The 26,124-nt window shown below is 40.5% G+C and overlaps 2 protein-coding genes across 2 annotated transcripts; both read right to left on the bottom strand.

Moving 5' to 3' along the window:
* Window positions 1-3,926: 3,926 nt before the first annotated feature.
* On the bottom strand, window positions 3,927-7,857 carry LOC148046317 (galactoside alpha-(1,2)-fucosyltransferase 2-like). The gene is made up of 2 exons (XM_087714671.1): window positions 7,832-7,857; window positions 3,927-5,007 (listed from the first exon to the last, which is right to left on the bottom strand). The coding sequence occupies exons 1-2, from the start codon at window positions 7,855-7,857 to the stop codon at window positions 3,927-3,929; spliced, it is 1,107 nt and encodes a 368-aa protein (XP_087570797.1).
* A 5,469-nt stretch (window positions 7,858-13,326) lies between these two features.
* On the bottom strand, window positions 13,327-18,659 carry LOC148046316 (galactoside alpha-(1,2)-fucosyltransferase 2-like). The gene is made up of 2 exons (XM_087714670.1): window positions 18,634-18,659; window positions 13,327-14,407 (listed from the first exon to the last, which is right to left on the bottom strand). Exons 1-2 carry the CDS (start codon window positions 18,657-18,659, stop codon window positions 13,327-13,329), a joined length of 1,107 nt encoding a protein of 368 aa, XP_087570796.1.
* Window positions 18,660-26,124: the final 7,465 nt, after the last annotated feature.

Raw genomic sequence — 26,124 nt, 5'->3', positions numbered from 1 at the left:
TATTTGGAGTGACTACAGGAAGTAGTGGTAAATATCAGAGAAGCAAGGGACGAGGGTAAAATTCATGCGGAATGATTTACGTTGTTTAAACTCTATTAGAAGGGAAAGCTTGGTGAGATTATTTTGAGACAGAATGTAAACTGATTCTTGTGTAAATTATTATTTGAATATGTGGAATGATCCACACTGTTTAAATCATACTAGAAGGGAAAGTTTGATGAGATTATTTTGAGCTAGATCGCAAACTGATTTCTGCATAAATTTGCATAAATTTTTATTTGAATATAAGGTTAAGGAAGATGAACTGGAGAGTCTACAGGAAGTTGGGGTAAATAACAAAGAAGCAAGAGACGAGAATAAAATACATATAGAATGATTTATACTGTTTAAACATTAATAAAGATGGGGGGCTGAGCTTAATACAAAGAGTTTTTTTTCTTTCTTTTTTCTTTTTTTTCTTTTCTTTTCCTTTTTATAATTTGTAATTTCTTTTTATTTATTTTTTCTCATATTACTTTTATTTTTAATTCATAGGATCACAAGATACTTTAGAAGGGGTTTGACAGAGGGCACTGCCAGGTGTGGGCCCTGGGAAGTCGGGGGGGACTAGGGAGGGGGACCTACTGGGGGTGGGTGGGTGGGTGGTAATATAGTTTCAATAAGAAGAAAGAATGCACTTGTATACGGTTGTCTCTTCTTTTTTTCTTTCTTTATATTTTTCCCCTTGGGTTTTTTTTTATTATATTTTGTTTCCTATTTTCTATCTTTATAGCTCAATATTAATAAATAAGAGTTGAATAAAGGAACACACCAAGGGGAGAGGTAGAGGGAAAGAAGAGGGAGGAGCAAGGAGGGAGTAAGAGGGGAATGTAAGGAGGGCGTAAGGGGAATGCTAGGAGGAAGGGGAGAAAGGAAGATTTGAGGGGAAAGGGAAGTAGGAAAGGGGAGTGTTAGAGGGAGGAAAGGAAAGTTGGAGGGGGAAGATGGGGTGTATGGAGGATGGAAGTGTCAGGTGGGGTTTTGTTTTATGCTGAATGATGATGAGTTGTGTTTTCTTTTTTATTTTATTTTATTTCTTTTCTTATAGCAAATATCCAGTATATAAGTGACTGTAAAATTGAATGTGAAAATGAATAAAAATATATTAAAAAAAAAAAAAAGGACCCCCAGACTTCGTTCTGGGTTGGTTTTGTCCCGAAGGAAATTCGTGTCCGAGTCTTCTTTCCTCATTGGCTTCATGAACCACCCGCGGAGAAATCGCATCTGGTGACCCCGACGTGATCCGTGCTGCCCGTCCCATCTCACCCCCGGCCGGGAAAAGCCTCGCACCCAGGGCCGGCCGTCTGCGAACGGAGCACCCTCTCAATTCGTGAGTATGGGGTCGGGTTTCTCGAAAGAACAGGAAGCGCACCTTCATGAGCTTCGGGATATCTGCAAATCTTCTAGGGTAATTACTCAGGCGAAGGAAAAGTCGCTTCCCATTCCCATAAGTCAAATATCATCTTCAAGATATACAACAGTTTTTAAAACTAATTCATCAGTAAAAGGAGGCAACCCAGATTGTTGGGGGCAATATGATGCCTCTGTAAACCACTTTGAGAGGGCTGTAAAGCACTGTGGATCGTGATATAAGTGTAAGTGCTATTGCTATTTACTTGTTCCAGATAATAGCTGTGTGAAACTTGATTTAAGAAGAAGAAAGAAGAAACAAAATTTATCAGCTACTTTAAAATTCTATCACAGTGGTAGTCAACCTGGTCCCTACTGCCCACTAGTGGCGTTCCAGCTTCCATGGTGGGTGGTAGGGGTTTGCTGTAATTCTGCTTTATAAATTTTATAAAATAAAGTTACTTCCCTACTTTATAAATTACCATTTACTGTGGAACCGGTGGGCGGTTAGAAAATTTTACTACTAACAGAGATGCAAAAGTGGGGGGGGGGGGGTAGGTATAAAAAGGTTGACTACCCCTGTTCTATCATATCTTTTTGTGTGAGTGGGTGAAAACTGTTGCCGATTTTATCTGTATATATTTGAAGCATTTAGTTCAGGTATTGAAAATAATCTCCAAATAAATGAGATTACCAACGTTTGATGATTCAGTGGGATGAAGAAAGCTGAGAACAGAGATCAATTCTGAAACCTTTATTCCAACCAATAACCACCAAAGTCAAGGGATAAGATAATGGAAAATTACATCTTCACTTTTCAATAATAAATAATAATTTATATACTGTAAGGTAAAAGTAAAGGTTTTCCCCGCACATATGTGCTAGTTGTTCCCAACTCTAGGAGGTGGTGCTTATCTTCGTTTGAAAGCCAAAGATCCAGCGCTCTCCGAAGACGTCTCCGTGGTCATGTGGCCGGCATGACTAAATGCCAAAGGCACACACAGAACACTGTTACCTTCCCACCAAAGGTGGTCCCTATTTTTCTACTTGCATATTTATATGCTTTTGAACTGCTAGGTTGGCAGAAGCTGGGACAAGTAACAGGAGCTCACTCTGTTATGGGGCTCTAGGGATTCGAACCACCGAACTGCCAACCTTTCTGATAGACAAGCTCAGCGTCTTAGCCACTAAGCCACTGGGTACCTACATCCTGTACAGTAGTACAAATCATAATGGATTATCTGGAGAGAGATTTTTATGAAACAGGGTAGACATTTGCTTGAAATAATTGTAAGGAATTTAAATAGGAAGTTCTCTTACACATTGAATTCAGACCCATTACTATTGTTGGAAAATCTGTTTATTATATAGAAATGGTAGCGGAGGATTATTATATAGCCATATAGATTGGTAACAGAGGATGGTGACATGGTCATACAGATCAAATAAAATGTATAGTATAAAGTCATCATGGGCCTTGCGGCTTAACTGCTTTAATCGTCATAGGAAAGTCTCCTCAGAATAAACAGAACCATAGATTATAACCATAGATGCAAACTAAACACTGCCATCTACTGGCTGAATGATTATGTAGATGTTGCAATAGAAAATACATTCTAGCATGTATTCCAATAACTATCATAAGTTGTGATGATTGCAAATTGCATTATCCAAGTCACCAATGTGATTTTATGATCTTTTTTTGTAGTGATTGTACAGTGACCATTGCAGTCATAAAGCGAAGGTCACAATTATAAAGAAAAAAGAAAAAAAAGAAAACAACCCACAGTCATAAAGTGACCCCCATTGTTTGCTATGGACCAATTTCCCCCAAAATTGGAAGTAAATGCTGATATTTTTCAAAAATGTTGTGAGGCGCAGTCATGTGACCAAGGGATGCTGCAAACATCCATCAATGCAGGGTGATTGCTGCACACCTGACATGTGGTTCATATGATCATGGGAAGGAGGGTGCTGTCCTAACTTTGTAACTGAGTTGCAAATAGCCCTGGAGGGATCTGTCTTCACTTCAATTGGTTGCTAAATAGCTGATTGTAAATCGAGGGCTACCTGTATATCTTTTTAGCAGTATCTGATTAAACGTGCATTTAATCCAGTTGCTCCAGTTTATTTATCTGACCAATTTGTATGGCTTACCCATCTTGCAACATAATTCTGGGTGGCTCACAACGACAACAACACCCTTCAAAAAAAAAAAAAAACCCCTATGAAACCCGTGAAAACAAAGTGCCTCGATCATCCTCCTGGGATGCTCTGGCAACCATTCACCATCTCCCATTGCAGTCTGCCCCAATGCCCGGGAGAAGAGGCAAGTCTTTATGACTTTCTAGTGAGTTAAAAGGGTAGCAGCCTACCAGATTATCAGGGGAAGGACATTCTATAGGGTAGGAGCCACCATGGAAAAGCAGCTTCCTAGATACCCTTAAGTGGCAATATTCCACGAAAGGATCTGAAGCATGCCTGCTCTACCTGACCTTATGAGTGGACAGATAATTATGGATTTTAGGATTTACGGATTATTTGGGCAGCAATGGAGAAAGATTGGCTGGGATCCCAATCCACTCAGGTAAGAAGGCTGCAGAGGGTTTGAAGATCTTGAGAAACAGAGAGTCTGGTAAGGTATAATTGGCTAAATAAACAACCTCTCCACCTGCTAGGTAGGCAGCCCAGATGCCGAAAGTCCCAATGGTCATGATTGTGTGGTTACAATGAGTAAGGAGAGCAAAATCCCTTCCTGGGGAGGCTTCTTTCCCATCCCCAGCAAAGTAAACATCCCCCCTGGAGGCATTAATGTTCTTCTTGCACCACTCCATCCCATTGCTGGTGACCACAAAGATGGGATTGAGGTACTTCTTTCTGAAGTAGTCCATGGCTTTCTCCAAGTAACCTTTGTCAGCCACCACACCTTTCCAGGTTTTGGGCATTACCTTCACATAATCCCCTCTACGGACATGCACTCCAACATACGTCACATTCTGGCGTTCTCCCCGCAAGAGTTGCAGGTAGTGGTTGGCCTCCTCCTTGATGTGGTCATGGAAAGTGAATTGCTTTAGTATTTCCTGGCGGATGTGGTGATAAAAGGTGTAAGAACAAGGATAGCCTGTCAATTGGACGTATTTCCCTTGGATGTGATGATAGTCTTCTGACATCCAATCATGCAAGTGAACATTCCTCCATTGGATCTTCCTAAACACCTTAGCAGAGATTACAGGCAAAGTGATCTTGAAGACTGGTGATAAAGCCGAATGCATTTCTAGACGGATGCAGGCTTGATATCCATTGAGCTTGGCTAAGGCATAAAGGGTGGCATATTGCCCCATCTGGTTCCCGAGACGCCCTTGGGAGTTCACCGTCCATATTCCAGCCTCAATAGCCTCAGAGGACAAACTAGAATTAGGGATAATGTTTTGGAATAGAATTTGTTCTATCAAGGAATTAATTGTGTTTTTGGTGGATGGGTAGTAGTGAGAGATCTTCCCAGGTAGATGAAAAATTACGGACAAAGAAAGGAACCCCAAAATGTAGAACAAATATAAGAGGGAGAATTGACCAGAAGTTCCTCTTCCTTGATGTTTAATTGTTACAAAAGAGAGAATCCTAAAGAGAAAGTAAATTAAATTCAATACCCAGGTGTGACAGCACACTGACACTCTTGATAATTCAGGTTTACATTTATTTATTCAAAAGTAAGACCTGCTAATGTTGACGGGATTTACTCCTAACAAATATCCATTTGTTCAAATGTAATATTTGCTTAAAACAAAAAGAGAAATGAACTTGCGGAACTATATTATGTTTAAAACAGTTTTAACCTTGTTAGCTTTTCATCCCAGTTTATTGAATAAAGCTCATGCAGATTGTTAGGATCTACATCAGAGATGGGCAACATTTCCAGTTTCAAGAACTGATGACTGGTTCATCCAAACAACAACTTTGATGGTGTCCACAGGGAGAGGTAGGACTAATATTTTTCAGCCCACTTGAGACAATTTCAAGGTATTTAAGGGTGGAAATGGGAAAGAGAAGTTTTTGGAAGGCAAAGTATTTATTGTATTTACAAATCCTTCAACCTACCTTCTTTCAATAGTTAGAAAGTTGCTAAATTTAACAGTAGAAGATGGTCAAATTTCACCAGCATGTTTTGACACAAGATTGATTAATTTTTTAAGCTGAAAAAGGGATTTGCCTTTGTCTTCCCTTTCATTCTTATTTTTTGAAAGGGGAAAAAGGTCATTTTTGTGTTAAACATTTGTCAGTTGCTGTTGAATTTGGTGTATGTATTCTTGCAATGTGAGGGGTTTGCATATGATATCAACCACAGGTTGTTCACCCCTGCCATAAACCATAGTGGATACTGGAAATTTTTAAGGAGAGATTGGACAACCATTTGTCTGACATAGTATAGTTTCCTTTCCAACTCTGTTATTCTGTTAAATTATGATGGCTAATTTTTAACAACATGTTTGCCCACTATATGAAGGTTTAGCGCAGGGATGTCAAACTCAAGGCCGGATCCAGTCCATGGGGTACTTAGATTTAGTCTGCAGGGCTGCCCTGGAAACAGCAAAGGACCAGCCCACGGTGCCTCTGCGAGTGAAAAAGGAGCTCGGGTGGCCCTCCCAAGCTCCATTTTCATTGGCAGCAGGTTGCAGGAAGCTGTTGCACCTGAAAACAGAGCTTGAGAACCCGTTTTTGCTGGCGGAGTGCTTGGGCCACCATAGGCACCCCGAACATGAGTGAGATCAAGCTGGCCACACCCACCCCAACTCCCCAAGGTCAAACACAATCATGATGTGGCCCTCAATGAAATTGGTATTTGGTATTTATTCGATTTGTATTCTATTCCCGATTTGGGAATAGATTTGGGGAATAGATTTGGGGAATAGAATACAAATCGATTTATTCGATTTGTATTCTATTCCCCAAAGGGACTCAGGGCGGCTGAACAAAAACCAGGGGAATGGGAAAACAAATACAGCAAGTAAGACAAACAGGACAGTGATGCAACAATTTAAAAAACACAGCAAGCACAGCAAATTTGAGTAAGGGGGGGGGACTCAACCCCAGGCTTGCTGGGACAGCCAGGCCTTAACGGCTGTCCGGAACGCCTGAAGGGTGGTGAGGGTCTGAATCTCCACGGGGAGCTCGTTCCAAATTGAATTTGACATCCCTGGTTTAGCATAAACTGTGAACTCAACGTTAAATAATATCCACTTAGAGAACTGAAAGCTCATGATGCTGTCCATAAACAGGTGTACAATTGGTTTGTGTTGTCTGGGAATAGCCCTTGACCCTTATTAGTAAAGAGTAAGTAAAATAATGTGGCTTGTCCCAGATGCTAAATTGTGTCACCCTGAATGGCAGAAAATGAGGACACCAAAGCCTTTTAAAACATTTCATTTGTAAAATCAACAAAATGAATCTGATAATTAACACATTGATTACAAGACATAAACTTTTAACGCAATTCATTAGTGTTCTTCTGATTTTGGGATTCTTACCTTAATGTTCCACTTGAAATCACCTGGTTGGGTGGTAAGATTGCAGGACCATACCATTATACAAATAGTAATTGGTGTGTGTATGTGTGTGTGTGTTTTGGAGCTGCTCTTATTTTGGAAGAGAGTAAAAAAAAAATACCTTGTAATCTTTCACCCCCTGAGAAGTCATTTTTTGGAAAAGGCCATGGGCAATGTTCCTCATTCGGCTTCTTGTCCCAACTCTCCTGGCCTCCTCTATTGCCATTATCTTGTCTTTATCTTTCACCAAAATGGCTTCAAGCAAGAGCTTGGCTTTCTTCTCCTCTTGCTTAATACCACAGATGTTCCTTGTCTCTGGCCAGGTGACACTACCGCAGCTTGTCTGCAGGGATGGTATTCGCTTACTTTCCCTACCGGTTCGCAAATGCGAGCACATGCTTTGATCACGCATGCAGCTTGCATGAATATGTATGGCTTGAAAACGTGCCTAAATAGGACAGCATATAGCTGGGGTAGGGGTAGGTGGGAGGACGGGCCCACCTGTGATTTCCACTATCAGTTTGGGCGAACCGGCTGAGTACCACCTCTGCTTTTCTGCCCAATTGGTGACCTTGGGGAATTACATCTTGTGGCTTCCACTCCAGTGGAAAGGGAAGTTTGGTTCTGAAGGGGAGGAGAAGGTAATCAAAAGTGGGAAAATAGCTGGGTGTTTTAAATGCCTTAGTTCTTCTTTTCAGAATCTAATAATGAATCCTTAGCGTTCCATGGGCCCTTAACCAGCAAATCTGAACCGTCCCATTCTTTGTATTCCTTTCCTTTCCCCTTTTTGAAATCTTGAAATGTCTACTAAGTTTATTCTAATGTCCACCATCTCTCCACCATAGCCCATGTACATCAACACACACATGCACACACACAAGCCCCATATCCATAATCCTTACCTTTTCCCCCAGCATTTTTCTACCATTGTCTCTTCTATTCGCGACCATCAGTTTATGGTCAGGATATATTTATCATAAACTTCGTGGGTCTGAGTGAATCCTCAAATCCTCTATTCTTTGTCACTTTTGATGAAATTTGCTGCAGCTCACAAAACTCTATACCTTTTATTGAAATTGTTAGTCATAATTCTCTTCTAATTTAGGCTATCATAAACCAACATTGCTCTCTCTGTATAATACAATGTCCATTCTTCGTGTCTCGTTCGGCTAATCTAATTTTTCCTCCACACTCCCCACAGTTTGTTCCCAGTTGTGATTTAAAAAAAAAACCCAACACAAATCTTTTTCATTGGCTCATAGTGAAAGATTAACTTGGGAGCATTAAATTCGACTCACTAATTTAAAAGGACATAGCTATTTGAGCATAACCTATAAATATTCAAATTATTTTTTATTTTCTTCCTGTGGATCTTGCTGTAACTTGATACAGGTAAGTAAGAATGCCTTTTGTTCTACCAATCCTAAATCTGTTCTAATCTAATTTCCCCCCCTTTCACACTGGTCAAATAGAAAATCTATCTATCACCACTTCAATGTGATAGACATAATCCCTTATAAATAAATGAATAAATATTCCTCTAAGCCAAAAAATAAATATTTCCCTAGCCTCAACAAGGTTCTGGACACCTTCTACAATGCTTTTATTTAATCTGAAGAAAAATCAAATACAATTTCAAACATTTTACCTGGTTAGTCATCAGTAAATATTGGCTGGCTTGAAATATTCTTTAAAAAAAAACTATATGGACACCAATAAATGTAATACAAATTGTTATATTAAAACTCTACTGACTAAAATCATGATCTACTGTCATCTAAATCTGATAGTAAATATTCCCTCAGGTAGGACAACATTTGCAGGCATCAAATGAAGACATTTCTATGGCTAAAATCAAATTATAAGAACAGAGTAGTAATAATGGCCCACAGTTTCCAAAGAGCTAAAAACTTTCTTGTCCCAAAGGAATTCTTTTAATCTTCTTTTAGAATAGAATAACGGAGTTGGAAGGGACCTTGGAGGTCTTCTAGTCCAACCCCCTTAGGCAGGAAATCCTACACCACTTCACCACAAATGGTTATCCAATCTCTTCTTTAAAACTTCCAGTGTTGGAGCATTTACAACTTCTGGAGGCAAGTTGTTCCACTGTTTTTTCCTATAGATAGGTATTTAATCTACCATCCAAGATTGCTTTCTTCCTATTTCAGCATGAATACGAAACCTCTTTGCTAGAATGTATGAAAACATTAGGCAAGATGTTAGCCCAAGAGGTCATAATTCCAGTTTCTAAGCTAGAGGCAAAATGTTAATTTCTCATCAGTTTGCAGAGGAAGTGTTAGAATTACATCAGAAAGGCAGATAAGGACCCCAGAAGCATCCTGTGATGAACTGTAGTAGGATCAGAGGTGGGTTGCTCCTGGTTAGGCCTGGATCAGGCGAACAGGTAGTAATGGCAGCAGGAGGCTCCATCCACCCATCCGGACGCTTCTGTGCATGTGCAGAAGCATCGCACGCGCAAGCACACACAGCAATAGCAATAGCAATAGCAATAGCAGTAGACTTATATACCGCTTCATAGGGCTTTCAGCCCTCTCTAAGCTGTTTACAGAGAGTCAGCATATTGCCCCCAACAATCTGGGTCCTCATTTTACCCACCTCGGAAGGATGGAAGGCTGAGTCAACCCTAAGCCGGTGAGATTTGAACCGCTGAACTGCTGATCTAGCAGTAGCCTGCAGTGCTGCATTTAACCACTGCGCCACCTCGCCACCTCACAGGAACGCACTTGAAATGGTAGTGAAAAAATTGGCAGCCCATCACTGAGTAGGATGGACTCCTGATATTTCCTCTTTGCATTGGGTAGACTGGGCCGAAGTGATGTGAGCCAGCCCCTTACATTCTCCATGACGGCTTCAAGGGCCAGGTGCAACCACATTGCAGGCTGTATACAGCCCGCAGGCCTTGTGTTTGACACCCCTGCCGGCCTGCCCTAGACCCAATGAACCTGAACAATTCTCTACCAATCTCCAACCTTTCCCTTTCAGGGAAAGTTGTTAAGAAGGTGGACCGCTTACAAATCTAAACGGCTCTGGATGAAATGGACTACCTGTATCCCTCTAAGTCTATATTCAAACATGATCATACCACTAAAACAACATTGATACTGCTTATTGATTATCACTACATCCATCCTGCCCTCCTTGATTTCTCAGTGGCTTTCAATACTATGTGTTGCGATATACGTGCAGGTATGCATTCAGCCATACTGTAACACGTATAGAACAGAAGCAATAATTAACCATATGATTAAATCAGTAAACTAAAAGCAATAATTGGCCTTATGATTAGATCAGTAAGACAAACTGTCCAACTCCAAGCGTTGATTAAATCAGTACCCTTAACACTAAGCAGATCAGCAACCACAGACTTGTAACTAAGCGTTGATTAAATCAGGGGTTACAACTGTTTAACTCTCAAACATTAATTAAGCATTGAATGTTTGCATGATGATAAAAGGTTTATTGACTATGAGTGTTCTTCGAGTCTACATGAGAGTAAATGAGTTACCATATACTGTGAACTTGCACAATCATGATTGGTCCCCATTGGCTATGTGAATCCACCCCTCCCTTGTGTATGCTCAATAAAAAGGACCCCCAGACTTCGTTCTGGGTCGGTTTCGTCCTGAAGGAAATTCGTGTCCGAGTCTTCTTTCCTCATTGGCTTCATGAACCACCCGCGGAGAAATCGCATCTGGTGACCCCGACGTGATCCGTGCTGCCCGTCACATCTCACCCCCGGCCGGGAAAAGCCTCACACCCAGGGCCGGCCGTCTGCGAACGGAGCACCCTCTCAATTCGTGAGTATGGGGTCGGGTTTCTCGAAAGAACAGGAAGCGCACCTTCATGAGCTTCGGGATATCTGCAAATCTTCTAGGGTAATTACTCAGGCGAAGGAAAAGTCGCTTCCCATTCCCATAAGTCAAATATCATCTTCAAGATATACAACAGTTTTTAAAACTAATTCATCAGTAAAAGGAGGCAACCCAGATTGTTGGGGGCAATATATGATGCCTCTGTAAACCACTTTGAGAGGGCTGTAAAGCACTGTGGATCGTGATATAAGTGTAAGTGCTATTGCTATTTACTTGTTCCAGATAATAGCTGTGTGAAACTTGATTTAAGAAGAAGAAAGAAGAAACAAAATTTATCAGCTACTTTAAAATTCTATCACAGTGGTAGTCAACCTGGTCCCTACCGCCCACTAGTGGCGTTCCAGCTTCCATGGTGGGTGGTAGGGGTTTGCTGTAATTCAGCTTTATAAATTTTATAAAATAAAGTTACTTCCCTACTTTATAAATTACCATTTACTGTGGAAACGGTGGGCGGTTAGAAAATTTTACTACTAATAGAGATACAAAAGTGGGGGGGGGGGTAGGTATAAAAAGGTTGACTACCCCTGTTCTATCATATCTTTTTGTGTGAGTGGGTGAAAACTGTTGCCGATTTTATCTGTATATATTTGAAGCATTTAGTTCAGGTATTGAAAATAATCTCCAAATAAATGAGATTACCAACGTTTGATGATTCAGTGGGATGAAGAAAGCTGAGAACAGAGATCAATTCTGAAACCTTTATTCCAACCAATAACCACCAAAGTCAAGGGATAAGATAATGGAAAATTACATCTTCACTTTTCAATAATAAATAATAATTTATATACTGTAAGGTAAAGGTAAAGGTTTTCCCCGCACATATGTGCTAGTTGTTCCCAACTCTAGGAGGTGGTGCTTATCTTCGTTTGAAAGCCAAAGATCCAGCGCTCTCCGAAGACGTCTCCGTGGTCATGTGGCCGGCATGACTAAATGCCAAAGGCACACACAGAACACTGTTACCTTCCCACCAAAGGTGGTCCCTATTTTTCTACTTGCATATTTATATGCTTTTGAACTGCTAGGTTGGCAGAAGCTGGGACAAGTAACAGGAGCTCACTCTGTTATGGGGCTCTAGGGATTCGAACCACCGAACTGCCAACCTTTCTGATAGACAAGCTCAGCGTCTTAGCCACTAAGCCACTGGGTACCTACATCCTGTACAGTAGTACAAATCATAATGGATTATCTGGAGAGAGATTTTTATGAAACAGGGTAGACATTTGCTTGAAATAATTGTAAGGAATTTAAATAGGAAGTTCTCTTACACATTGAATTCAGACCCATTACTATTGTTGGAAAATCTGTTTATTATATAGAAATGGTAGCGGAGGATTATTATATAGCCATATAGATTGGTAACAGAGGATGGTGACATGGTCATACAGATCAAATAAAATGTATAGTATAAAGTCATCATGGGCCTTGCGGCTTAACTGCTTTAATCGTCATAGGAAAGTCTCCTCAGAATAAACAGAACCATAGATTATAACCATAGATGCAAACTAAACACTGCCATCTACTGGCTGAATGATTATGTAGATGTTGCAATAGAAAATACATTCTAGCATGTATTCCAATAACTATCATAAGTTGTGATGATTGCAAATTGCATTATCCAAGTCACCAATGTGATTTTATGATCTTTTTTGTAGTGATTGTACAGTGACCATTGCAGTCATAAAGCGAAGGTCACAATTATAAAGAAAAAAGAAAAAAAAAGAAAACAACCCACAGTCATAAAGTAAATGCCACCAATGTATAGTCATGAACCCCATTGTTTGCTACAGACCAATTTCCCCCAAAATTGGAAGTAAATGCTGATATTTTTCAAAAATGTTGTGAGGCGCAGTCATGTGACCAAGGGATGCTGCAAACATCCATAAATGCAGGGTGATTGCTGCACACCTGACATGTGGTTCATATGATCATGGGAAGGAGGGTGCTGTCCTAACTTTGTAACTGAGTTGCAAATAGCCCTGGAGGGATCTGTCTTCACTTCAATTGGTTGCTAAATAGCTGATTGTAAATCGAGGGCTACCTGTATATCTTTTTAGCAGTATCTGATTAAACGTGCATTTAATCCAGTTGCTCCAGTTTATTTATCTGACCAATTTGTATGGCTTACCCATCTTGCAACATAATTCTGGGTGGCTCACAATGACAACAACACCCTTCAAAAAAAAAAAAAAACCCTATGAAACCCGTGAAAACAAAGTGCCCCGATCATCCTCCTGGGATGCTCTGGCAACCATTCACCATTTCCCATTGCAGTCTGCCCCAATGCCCGGGAGAAGAGCCAAGTCTTTATGACCTTCTAGTGGGTTAAAAGGGTAGCAGCCTACCAGATTATCGGGGGAAGGACATTCTATAGGGTAGGAGCCACCATGGAAAAGCAGCTTCCTAGATACCCTTAAGTGGCAATATTCCACGAAAGGATCTGAAGCATGCCTGCTCTACCTGACCTTATGAGTGGACAGATAATTATGGATTTTAGGATTTACGGATTATTTGGGCAGCAATGGAGAAAGATTGGCTGGGATCCCAATCCACTCAGGTAAGAAGGCTGCAGAGGGTTTGAAGATCTTGAGAAACGGAGAGTCTGGTAAGGTATAATTGGCTAAATAAACAACCTCTCCACCTGCTAGGTAGGCAGCCCAGATGCCGAAAGTCCCAATGGTCATGATTGTGTGGTTACAATGAGTAAGGAGAGCAAAATCCCTTCCTGGGGAGGCTTCTTTCCCATCCCCAGCAAAGTAAACATCCCCCCTGGAGGCATTAATGTTCTTCTTGCACCACTCCATCCCATTGCTGGTGACCACAAAGATGGGATTGAGGTACTTCTTTCTGAAGTAGTCCATGGCTTTCTCCAAGTAACCTTTGTCAGCCACCACACCTTTCCTGGTTTCGGGCATTATCCTCACATAATCCCCTCTACGGACATGCACTCCAACATACGTCACATTCTGGCGTTCTCCCCGCAAGAGTTGCAGGTAGTGGTTGGCCTCCTTCTTGATGTGGTCATGGAAAGTGAATTGCTTTAGTATTTCCTGGCGGATGTGGTGATAAAAGGTGTAAGAACAAGGGTAGCCCGTCAATTGGACGTATTTCCCTTGGATGTGACGATAGTCTTCTGACATCCAATCATGCAAGTGAACATTCCTCCATTGGATCTTCCTAAACACCTTAGCAGAGATTACAGGCAAAGTGATCTTGAAGACTGGTGATAAAGCCGAATGCATTTCTAGACGGATGCAGGCTTGATATCCATTGAGCTTGGCTAAGGCATAAAGGGTGGCATATTGCCCCATCTGGTTCCCGAGACGCCCTTGGGAGTTCACCGTCCATATTCCAGCCTCAATAGCCTCAGAGGACAAACTAGAATTAGGAATAATGTTTTGGAATAGAATTTGTTCTATCAAGGAATTAATTGTGTTTTTGGTGGATTGGTAGTAGTGAGAGATCTTCCCAGGTAGATGAAAAATTACGGACAAAGAAAGGAACCCCAAAATGTAGAACAAATATAAGAGGGAGAATTGACCGGAAGTACCTCTTTCTTGATGTTTAATTGTCACAAAAGAGAGAATCCTAAAGAGAAAGTAAATTAAATTCAATACCCAGGTGTGACAGCACACTGACACTCTTGATAATTCAGGTTTACATTTATTTATTCAAAAGTAAGACCTGCTAATGTTGACGGGATTTACTCCTAACAAATATCCATTTGTTCAAATGTAATATTTGCTTAAAACAAAAAGAGAAATGAACTTGCGGAACTATATTATGTTTAAAACAGTTTTAACTTTGTTAGCTTTTCATCCCAGTTTATTGAATAAAGCTCATACAGATTGTTAGGATCTACATCAGCGATGGGCAACATTTCCAGTTTCAAGAACTGATGACTGGTTCATCCGAACAACAACAACTTTGATGGTGTCCACAGGGAGAGGTAGGACTAATATTTTTCAGCCCACTTGAGACAATTTCAAGGTATTTAAGGGTGGAAATGGGAAAGAGAAGCTTCTGGAAGGCAAAGTATTTATTGTATTTACAAATCCTTCAACCTACCTTCTTTCAATAGTTAGAAAGTTGCTAAATTTAACAGTAGAAGATGGTCAAATTTCACCAGCATGTTTTGACACAAGATTGATTAATTTTTTTAAGCTGAAAAAGGGATTTGCCTTTGTCTTCCCTTTCATTCTTATTTTTTGAAAGGGAAAAAAGGTCATTTTTTTGTTAAACATTTGTCAGTTGCTGTTGAATTTGGTGTATGTATTCTTGCAATGTGGGGGGTTTGCATATGATATCAACCATCGGTTGTTCACCCCTGCCATAAACCATAGTGGATACTGGAAGTTTTTAAGGAGAGATTGGACAACCATTTGTCTGACATAGAATTGTTTCCTTTCCAACTCTGTTATTCTGTTAAATTATGATGGCTAATTTTTAACAACATGTTTGCCCACTGTATGAAGGTTTAGTGCAGGGATGTCAAACTCAAGGCCTCTGAGCTGGATCCAGTCCATGGGGTACTTAGATTTAGTCTGCAGGGCTGCCCTGGAAACAGCAAAGGACCAGCCCACGGTGCCTCTGCGAGTGAAAAAGGAGCTCGGGTGGCCCTCCCAAGCTCCATTTTCATTGGCAGCAGGTTGCAGGAAGCTGTTGCACCTGAAAACAGAGCTTGAGAACCCGTTTTTGCTGGCGGAGTGCTTGGGCCACCATAGGCACCCCGAACATGAGTGAGATCGAGCTGGCCACACCCACCCCAACTCCCCAAGGTCAAACACAATCATGATGTGGCCCTCAATGAAATTGGTATTTGGTATTCATTCGATTTGTAAGCCGCCCTATTCCCCAAAGGGACTCAGGGCGGCTGAACAAAAACCAGGGGAATGGGAAAACTTGCTCTCCAGCTTCAGCGTACCTTGGAGGAAGCTAACTATCTTGACCCCTTCCAGTCTGGCTTCAGACCCGGTTACAGCACAGAAACCGCTTTGGTCGCATTGACTGATGATCTCTGGAGAGCTAGGGATGGAGGCCATGCTTCCATCCTAGTTCTCCTGGACCTCTCAGCGGCTTTCGATACCATCGACCATGGTATCCTTCTGCGACGACTGCGGGAGATAGGGGTGGGCGGCACTGTCTTGCAGTGGTTCTCCTCCTATCTCTCGGACAGGTCGCTGTCGGTGTTAGTGGGGGGGCAGAGATCGTCCCTGAGGCCCCTAACCTATGGGGTGCCGCAGGGGTCGGTCCTATCCCCCCTACTATTTAACATTTACATGAAACCGCTGGGCGAGATCATCCGAAGGCACGGGATAAAATATCACCAATATGCGGACGATACACAGTTGTATCTGTCCGCCCCGTGCCAACTCAATGAAGCGGTGGACGTGATGAACCAGGGACTGGAAGCCGTTAAAGACTGGATGAGAGCAAACAAGCTGATACTCAACCCAGACAAGACCGAGTGGCTGTTGTGTTTCCCTCCCAAAAATTTGACCAACATACCATCACTCAGGCTGGGGGGACAAAATTTAAACCCCTCAGAAAGGGCCCGCAACTTGGGAGTCCTCCTGGATTCACAGCTAACTTTTGACCACCATCTCTCAGCTGTGACCAGGGGGGCATTTGCCCAGGTTCGCCTGGTGCGCCAGTTGCGGCCCTACCTGAATCGGGAGGCCCTCACAACAGTCACTCGAGCCCTTGTGATCTCTAGGCTGGAATAATGTAATGTGCTCTACATGGGGCTGCCCTTGAAGAGCATCCGAAGACTTCAGCTAGTCCAGAATGCAGCCGCGCGAGTGATCGTGGGCGCACCACGGTTCGCCCACATAACACCGATCCTCCGTGAGCTGCACTGGCTACCTGTCGATCTCCGGGTGCACTTCAAGGTCCTACTCACCACCTATAAAGCGCTCCATGGTAGTGGATCTGGCTATTTGAGAGACCGCCTTCTGCCAATTACCTCCCTGCGTCCCATCAGATCGCATAGAGTTGGCCTCCTCCGTATTCCATCCGCCAGTCAGTGCCGACTGGCGACTACTCGGAGGAGAGCCTTCTCTGTTGCGGCTCCGACACTATGGAACAATCTCCCCGTGGAGATTCGTACCCTCACCACCGTCCAGGCCTTCCGCACAGCCCTCAAGAACTGGCTAACCCGTCAGGCCTGGGGATAATCTTATTTTCGCCCCTCCCGAATGCTGAGTGAATGTTGAGTTTTATTGTCTAATTTACTTTGTGCACATTTCTTTTTTCGTATTGTCCTACACTCCCCTTCCTTTTTGATTGTAAGCCGCCCTGAGTCCCCTCAGGGAAAAGGGCGGCCTATAAATAAATAAATCTACAATCTACAATCTACAAAACAAATACAGCAAGTAAGACAAACAGGACAGTGATACAACAATTTAAAAAACACAGCAAGCACAGCAAATTTGAGTAAGGGGGGGGGGACTCAACCCCAGGCTTGCTGGGACAGCCAGGCCTTAACGGCTGTCCGGAAAGCCTGAAGGGTGGTGAGGGTCTGAATCTCCACGGAGAGCTCGTTCCAAATTGAATTTGACATCCCTGGTTTAGCATAAACTGTGAACTCAACGTTAAATAATATCCACTTAGAGAACTGAAAGCTCATGATGCTGTCCGTGAACAGGTGTACAATTGGTTTGTGTTGGCTGGGAATAGCCCTTGACCCTTATTAGTAAAGAGTAAGTAAAATAATGTGGCTTGTCCCAGATGCTAAATTGTGTCACCCTGAATGGCAGAAAATGAGGACACCAAAGCCTTTTAAAACATTTCATTTGTAAAATCAACAAAATGAATCTGATAATTAACACATTGATTACAAGACATAAACTTTTAACGCAATTCATTAGTGTCCTTCTGATTTTGGGATTCTTACCTTAATGTTCCACTTGAAATCACCTGGCTGGGTGGTAAGATTGCAGGACCATACCATTATACAAATAGTAATTGGTGTGTGTATGTGTGTGTGTGTTTTGGAGCTGCTCTTATTTTGGAAGAGAGTAAAAAAAAATACCTTGTAATCTTTCACCCCCTGAGAAGTCATTTTTTGGAAAAGGCCATGGGCAATGTTCCTCATTCGGCTTCTTGTCCCAACTCTCCTGGCCTCCTCTATTGCCATTATCTTGTCTTTATCTTTCACCAAAATGGCTTCAAGCAAGAGCTTGGCTTTCTTCTCCTCTTGCTTAATACCACAGATGTTCCTTGTCTCTGGCCAGGTGACACTACCGCAGCTTGTCTGCAGGGATGGTATTCGCTTACTTTCCCTACCGGTTCGCAAATGCGAGCACATGCTTTGATCACGCATGCAGCTTGCATGAATATGTATGGCTTGAAAACGTGCCTAAATAGGACAGCATATAGCTGGGGTAGGGGTAGGTGGGAGGACGGGCCCACCTGTGATTTCCACTATCAGTTTGGGCGAACCGGCTGAGTACCACCTCTGCTTTTCTGCCCAATTGGTGACCTTGGGGAATTACATCTTGTGGCTTCCACTCCAGTGGAAAGGGAAGTTTGGTTCTGAAGGGGAGGAGAAGGTAATCAAAAGTGGGAAAATAGCTGGGTGTTTTAAATGCCTTAGTTCTTCTTTTCAGAATCTAATAATGAATCCTTAGCGTTCCATGGGCCCTTAACCAGCAAATCTGAACCGTCCCATTCTTTGTATTCCTTTCCTTTCCCCTTTTTGAAATCTTGAAATGTCTACTAAGTTTATTCTAATGTCCACCATCTCTCCACCATAGCCCATGTACATCAACACACACATGCACACACACAAGCCCCATATCCATAATCCTTACCTTTTCCCCCAGCATTTTTCTACCATTGTCTCTTCTATTCGCGACCATCAGTTTATGGTCAGGATATATTTATCATAAACTTCGTGGGTCTGAGTGAATCCTCAAATCCTCTATTCTTTGTCACTTTTGATGAAATTTGCTGCAGCTCACAAAACTCTATACCTTTTATTGAAATTGTTAGTCATAATTCTCTTCTAATTTAGGCTATCATAAACCAACATTGCTCTCTCTGTATAATACAATGTCCATTCTTCGTGTCTCGTTCGGCTAATCTAATTTTTCCTCCACACTCCCCACAGTTTGTTCCCAGTTGTGATTTTAAAAAAAACCCCAACACAAATCTTTTTCATTGGCTCATAGTGAAAGATTAACTTGGGAGCATTAAATTCGACTCACTAATTTAAAAGGACATAGCTATTTGAGCATAACCTATAAATATTCAAATTATTTTTTATTTTCTTCCTGTGGATCTTGCTGTAATTTGATACAGGTAAGTAAGAAGGCCTTTTGTTCTACCAATCCTAAATCTGTTCTAATCTAATTTTCCCCCCTTTCACACTGGTCAAATAGAAAATCTATCCATCACTTCAATGTGATAGACATAATCCCTTATAAATAAATGAATAAATATTCCTCTAAGCCAAAAAATAAATATTTCCCTAGCCTCAACAAGGTTCTGGACACCTTCTACAATGCTTTTATTTAATCTGAAGAAAAATCAAATACAATTTCAAACATTTTACCTGGTTAGTCATCAGTAAATATTGGCTGGCTTGAAATATTCTTTAAAAAAAACCTATATGGACACCAATAAATGTAATACAAATTGTTATATTAAAACTCTACTGACTAAAATCATGATCTACTGTCATCTAAATCTGATAGTAAATATTCCCTCAGGTAGGACAACATTTGCAGGCATCAAATGAAGACATTTCTATGGCTAAAATCAAATTATAAGAACAGAGTAGTAATAATGGCCCACAGTTTCCAAAGAGCTAAAAACTTTCTTGTCTCAAAGGAATTCTTTTAATCTTCTTTTAGAATAGAATAACGGAGTTGGAAGGGACCTTGGAGGTCTTCTAGTCCAACCCCCTTCTTAGGCAGGAAATCCTACACCACTTCACCACAAATGGTTATCCAATCTCTTCTTTAAAACTTCCAGTGTTGGAGCATTTACAACTTCTGGAGGCAAGTTGTTCCACTGTTTTTTCCTATAGATAGGTATTTAATCTACCATCCAAGATTGCTTTCTTCCTATTTCAGCATGAATACGAAACCTCTTTGCTAGAATGTATGAAAACATTAGGCAAGATGTTAGCCCAAGAGGTCATAATTCCAGTTTCTAAGCTAGAGGCAAAATGTTAATTTCTCATCAGTTTGCAGAGGAAGTGTTAGAATTACATCAGAAAGGCAGATAAGGACCCCAGAAGCATCCTGTGATGAACTGTAGTAGGATCAGAGGTGGGTTGCTCCTGGTTAGGCCTGGATCAGGCGAACAGGTAGTAATGGCAGCAGGAGGCTCCATCCACCCATCCGGACGCTTCTGCGCATGTGCAGAAGCATCGCACGCGCAAGCACACACAGCAATAGCAATAGCAATAGCAATAGCAGTAGACTTATATACCGCTTCATAGGGCTTTCAGCCCTCTCTAAGCTGTTTACAGAGAGTCAGCATATTGCCCCCAACAATCTGGGTCCTCATTTTACCCACCTCGGAAGGATGGAAGGCTGAGTCAACCCTAAGCCGGTGAGATTTGAACCGCTGAACTGCTGATCTAGCAGTAGCCTGCAGTGCTGCATTTAACCACTGCGCCACCTCGCCACCTCACAGGAACGCACTTGAAATGGTAGTGAAAAAATTGGCAGCCCATCACTGAGTAGGATGGACTCCTGATATTTCCTCTTTGCATTGGGTAGACTGGGCCGAAGTGATGTGAGCCAGCCCCTTACATTCTCCATGACGGCTTCAAGGGCCAGGTGCAACCACATTACAGGCTGTATACAGCCCGCAGGCCTTGTGTTTGACACCCCTGCTGGCCTGCCCTAGACCCAATGAACCTGAACAATTCTCTACCAATCTCCAACCTTTCCCTTTCAGGGAAAGTTGTTAAGAAGGTGGACCGCTTACAAATCTAAACGGCTCTGGATGAAATGGACTACCTGTATCCCTCTAAGTCTATATTCAAACATGATCATACCACTAAAACAACATTGATACTGCTTATTGATTATCACTACATCCATCCTGCCCTCCTTGATTTCTCAGTGGCTTTCAATACTATGTGTTGCGATATACGTGCAGGTATGCATTCAGCCATACTGTAACACGTATAGAACAGAAGCAATAATTAACCATATGATTAAATCAGTAAACTAAAAGCAATAATTGGCCTTATGATTAGATCAGTAAGACAAACTGTCCAACTCCAAGCGTTGATTAAATCAGTACCCTTAACACTAAGCAGATCAGCAACCACAGACTTGTAACTAAGCGTTGATTAAATCAGGGGTTACAACTGTTTAACTCTCAAACATTAATTAAGCATTGGATGTTTGCATGATGATAAAAGGTTTATTGACTATGAGTGTTCTTCGAGTCTACATGAGAGTAAATGAGTTACCATATACTGTGAACTTGCACAATCATTCCTTGAACAGAACTTTTTTATTTTTCTTTAAAAAAAGCACAAATATGTCATCATTTGTCAATCATTAAGACATTGAAGTACAATTTTTTTGTTGTTGTGTGTACCCCTCCCTCCCTCCACCCCCCCACCCCCCCTCCTCCTTCCCCCCCCCCCGACTTCCCAGAACCCGTACACGGTATGGATTTTTAACTAACACAGTCTAAAATCTATTGAGAAAAAAGAAATAAAGAAATTAATGACATTCTAGATTGACCTTAGCTTCTTCTTACTGAACTGACTTTTAACAGTTTAAATCATTTCTGATCTTAAGCATAGGCTAACTGGAATTTCTTAGTCCCGTATTTATTTTGTATATAGTCAATCCATTTTTTCCAGTCTCGTTTATATATCTCATTTGAATGATCTTTGAGATATGCCGATATTTTAGCCATTTCAGCTAAGTTTGTTACTTTCAATGTCCATTCTTGGATTGTAGGTAAGTCTTGCGCCACCAACAGTCTTGCTGCAGTTATCAGGTGCAGAATCAAATTGGTCTCTACCACTGTAAAGTCAGTATATATACCTAGTAAAAATAACTGAGGACTAAACTTTATCCTTCTTTTAAAAACATTTTGCATGACCCACCATATTTTTATCCAAAATGCCTTAACCTTTTGGCAGGTCCACCATATATGATAATATGTAGCATCGAGAGAACCACACCTCCAACATTTAGGCTGTACATTTGGATACATAGAAGCCAACTTTTTAGGATCTAAATGCCATCTATAGAACATCTTGTAAAAATTTTCTCTCAGATTTTGAGCTTGTGTAAATTTCACATTTCTTACCCAGATTCTTTCCCATGTATCCAACATTATTGGTTCCTCAATATTTTGAGCCCATTTTATCATACAATCTTTAACTAATTCTGTTTCCGAATCCATCTGTATTAATACATTATATATCCTCTTTATATGCATTAAGCTTTGATCTCTTATTTGTTTAAACAGATTATCCTCAACTTGAATAAAACCAATTTTTTGATCTATTTTCCACCTAGCCTGTAATTGCCCATACTGGAACCATGTTTGAACTACCTTCTCCTCTTTTAATACCTCTAAAGATTTTAATTGTAATACCCCCCTTTCCGAGGTAAGAAGCTGTCTGTAAGTAATTCTGTCCTGTTTTTGTGCTGCATTCATATTTACAATTGCGTGTCTAGGAATTGCCCACATGGGTATCTTGTCATTTAATTTGTATTGGTATTTCTTCCAAACCCGCAATAAAGCATTTCTTAAAATATGACTTTTAAAGTTCTTATCCAATTTTTTGTTGAATAACAGGTAAGCATGCCAACCAAATACCAGATCGTGTCCCTCAATGTTCAATATTCTATCATTGGTTAAATGAATCCAATCACTAATTACAGATAATGCCACTGCATCATAATATAGTTTTAAATTAGGTAGTTTCAATCCTCCTCTCTCACGTACATCTTGCATTATTTTCATCTTTACCCTCGGCTTCTTTCCTGCCCACACAAATTTGTTGATACCCTTCTGCCATTCTAAAAGGTTCGCATCTTTTTTAAGTATAGGTAACATTTGGAAAAGAAATAAAAATTTTGGTTAAATGTTCATTTTCACTGCCGCTATCCTACCCAGCAAAGATAAGTGCAATTTCTCCCATTTTTTCATCTCTGTCTGTATGCTATGCCAAAGTGGTTCATAATTATGCTTATATAATTTCCCATTTGAAGTTAAAATGTTAACTCCAAGATATTTGACTTTTTTAACTACCTCACATCCTAGCATCACTCCTAATTCTTCCTTTTGTTTAATATTCATATTTATAGCTAATATTTTGGTTTTTCCTAAGTTTATTTTAAAGCCCGACACTTGACCATATTGATTAATCGTATTCATTAAAACCATACTGGATTCCTGCGGTTGTTCCAATATTATGACCAAATCATCCGCAAAAGCGCGGACTCTATATTCTTGCTGCCTAATCTTGATCCCTTTTAAACCATCCAAGCCCCGTATTTTATTCAACAATACTTCCAAAGTTATAATAAACAATAATGGGGACAAAGGACAGCCCTGTCTTGTACCTTTTCTAATTTGAAAAGAGTCTGTTAAACTTCCATTGACTATGATTTGTGCTGTTTGCTGTTGGTATATTGCTTTAATTGACTGTAAAAAATTATCTCCTATCTGCATTTTTTGCAGTATCTTCAACAGAAATTGCCAGTTAACTCGATCAAAGGCCTTCTCAGCATCCAAAAATATAAACACAGCAGGGATCTGGTTGTTCTTTCCCAAATATTCTAATGCATTAATAATTAATCTAACATTACTTTTCATCTGTCTCCCTTGTATAAAACCTGTTTGGTCCGTATGTATCAATTGTTGAGTGACCAACATTAACCTATTTGCTAATATTTTAGTAAAAATTTTATAATCTACATTCAGTAATGAAATAGGTCTATAATTTTTGGGTTGAGTAGTATCTTGATCTTCTTTGGGTATCAAAGATATAAACGCTGTCTTCCAAGATGGAGGGACTTTACCTTCCGTTTGAATCATATTAAATAATTCTCTAAGAGGTTCTACCATTTCTAACTGTAAGTTTTTATAGTAAACCGCTGTCAAGCCATCTGTACCTGGTGCTTTCCCTAACTTTAATTGCTTAATTACCTGCAGGATTTCCCCCGAGGTTATTGGTTGATTCAATTTTTGCCTGTGTTCTTCTCTAACTGAAGGTATTTTCTCTTTGTCTAAATATTTGTCTATGTCTAAACCATTAATTTTATCTCCTTTATACAGTTCTGTAAAAAATTCCCAGAAAGCCTTTTGAATCTCTTCCTGTTGAAACACCTCCTTCCCTCTGTAAATCAGTTTAGATATATTTCAAGTTTTCCTTTTTTTCCTAATCTGATAAGCTAACCATCTGCCAGGTTTGTTTGCATTACAAAAAGTATTGTGTTTTGCATATAATAAATTAGTAGCTACCTGGTCAGAGATCAACATGTCAAATTGAGATTTTAATATGTTAATAGCTTCCTTAACCTTTGTATCATCTGGGTTCATTGTTAACTCCAGCTCTTTTCTCTTAATTTCCTCTTCCAGTTCTGTTCGTTTTAACCCTTGCTTATTTCTATGTGTTTTATTTATATTCATCAAAACTCCTCTCATATACGCTTTGCTTGCGTCCCATACAAATTCCATAGATGTACCCTTATTCATATTCAAAACAAAATATTCAGATAGTAATTTTTTACAATCATTAATATACTTTTCATATCTAAATAAGTTTTCATTCAATCTCCAAGACCTTCTTGCCTGCACTACCCTTCCCAACTCCATCCAAACTGGGTTATGGTCCGAAAGGACCCTAGCTGCAATCTTTGTTTTCTTGACCCTAGAAAGCAAATCATTAGTGGTTAGAATAAAATCAATCCTTGAGAGGGATTGATGCCTGTCCGAGAAGAAAGTGAAGTCACATTCCTCTGCATTTCTTTCTCGCCAAATATCTCTCAATTCAAAATCATCCATAATGTCAAAGAAAGATTTGGGTAACTTTGCTCGCATCTTGGTATTTAGGCGGGAAATCTTCTTATCTCTCTTAGTGTCTATCACTCCATTCCAGTCACCTAATAGTATACAGGAACTATAGTCCCACTGTACTAATTTAGCATGAAGATTTCTATAGAATCTATCTTGCTGTTGATTGGGAGCATAAATTCCCAAAAGTAATGTCTTTTTCCCTTCTAAGATTAAGTCTAAAGCAATATATCTTCCGAAGGGATCTGCTTCTATTAATTCAGCTTTCATATCTTTTCTTAAGTATACAACTATACCATTCTTCTTTTCCATAACAGAAGCTGCAAAATGTTGACCAAGTTTTGAGTTGATCAAATATTTTTGATCAGTTGACTTGATATGAGTTTCTTGCAAACAAATTACATCGTTCTTAAACTGTTTGAGATAATGAAATATTTTCTTCCTCTTCTGTGGAGAGTTCAGTCCGTTGACATTCCATGTTAAAATCTTAGTTGTCATCTTTGGTTGGTTGAAGCATTTTTAGAGCTTCCTGCACGGCCTGTTTAACCTTAGGTCTAGCTCCTCCCACTGCTTCCAGATTTGTTGTTGTAGTTCCTTGATAGATGGCCGATGATTGTTGATGCTGTTGCTTTTTAGCTTGTTTCTCCATACATCTAGTAGTCATGCGGCTAGGTCTTGGTTCCATAGCACCTTGCACTTCTAGAGAAGAGAGATGCTCCATCTTGTCTGGTGGTTGTGTAGTTTGCTGTCTATCCTGTCCTTCTTGTGGTCTTTCTCTAGGTCCAGATGGTGCAGGGTGTCCAGCCTTCAATATATTATAATAAAAATCTCGGGCTTTCCATACAGAGTTGAGGCGGTACCTTTGCTTATCAAATGTAAATATGATGCCGAATGGTGCATCCCATCTATACTGTATCTGACGATTTCTGAGTTCTTCGACCAAAAAAGTGTAGTCTCTCCTGGCTCTTAACATTTGAGGTGGTATCTCTTTCAAAACAGCCAGGTCTTGACCGCCAATTTGAAGCTTAGTGTTATAAAACGCTTGCAGTACCATATTTCTAAACTCTCTTGTAGTAAAATATATAACGATGTCTCGAGGAAGCTGCTTCTGCTTTGCCAGCCAGGAATTAACGCGGTAAGCTTTGTCAATTTGCCAGTCTTGATTGGTCCCTGGTCTTCCCATCAGGCGGTCAAAAGCTTCCGATAGGATCTGTTTCAGGTTCTCCTGTTTCTCCTCACGCAGCCCCCTTACTCTTAATGCGAACTCCATTTGTTGGTACTGTATCATAATA

Source organism: Thamnophis sirtalis, unplaced genomic scaffold (genome assembly GCF_051295495.1).
Source record: "Thamnophis sirtalis isolate CommonGarterSnake01/CBP01778 unplaced genomic scaffold, rThaSir2_p1.2 scaffold_4, whole genome shotgun sequence".
NCBI lineage: Eukaryota > Metazoa > Chordata > Lepidosauria > Squamata > Natricidae > Thamnophis > Thamnophis sirtalis.
The sequence above is the reverse complement of the archived record's forward strand: the minus strand, read 5'-3'. Positions and strand labels throughout refer to the sequence as shown.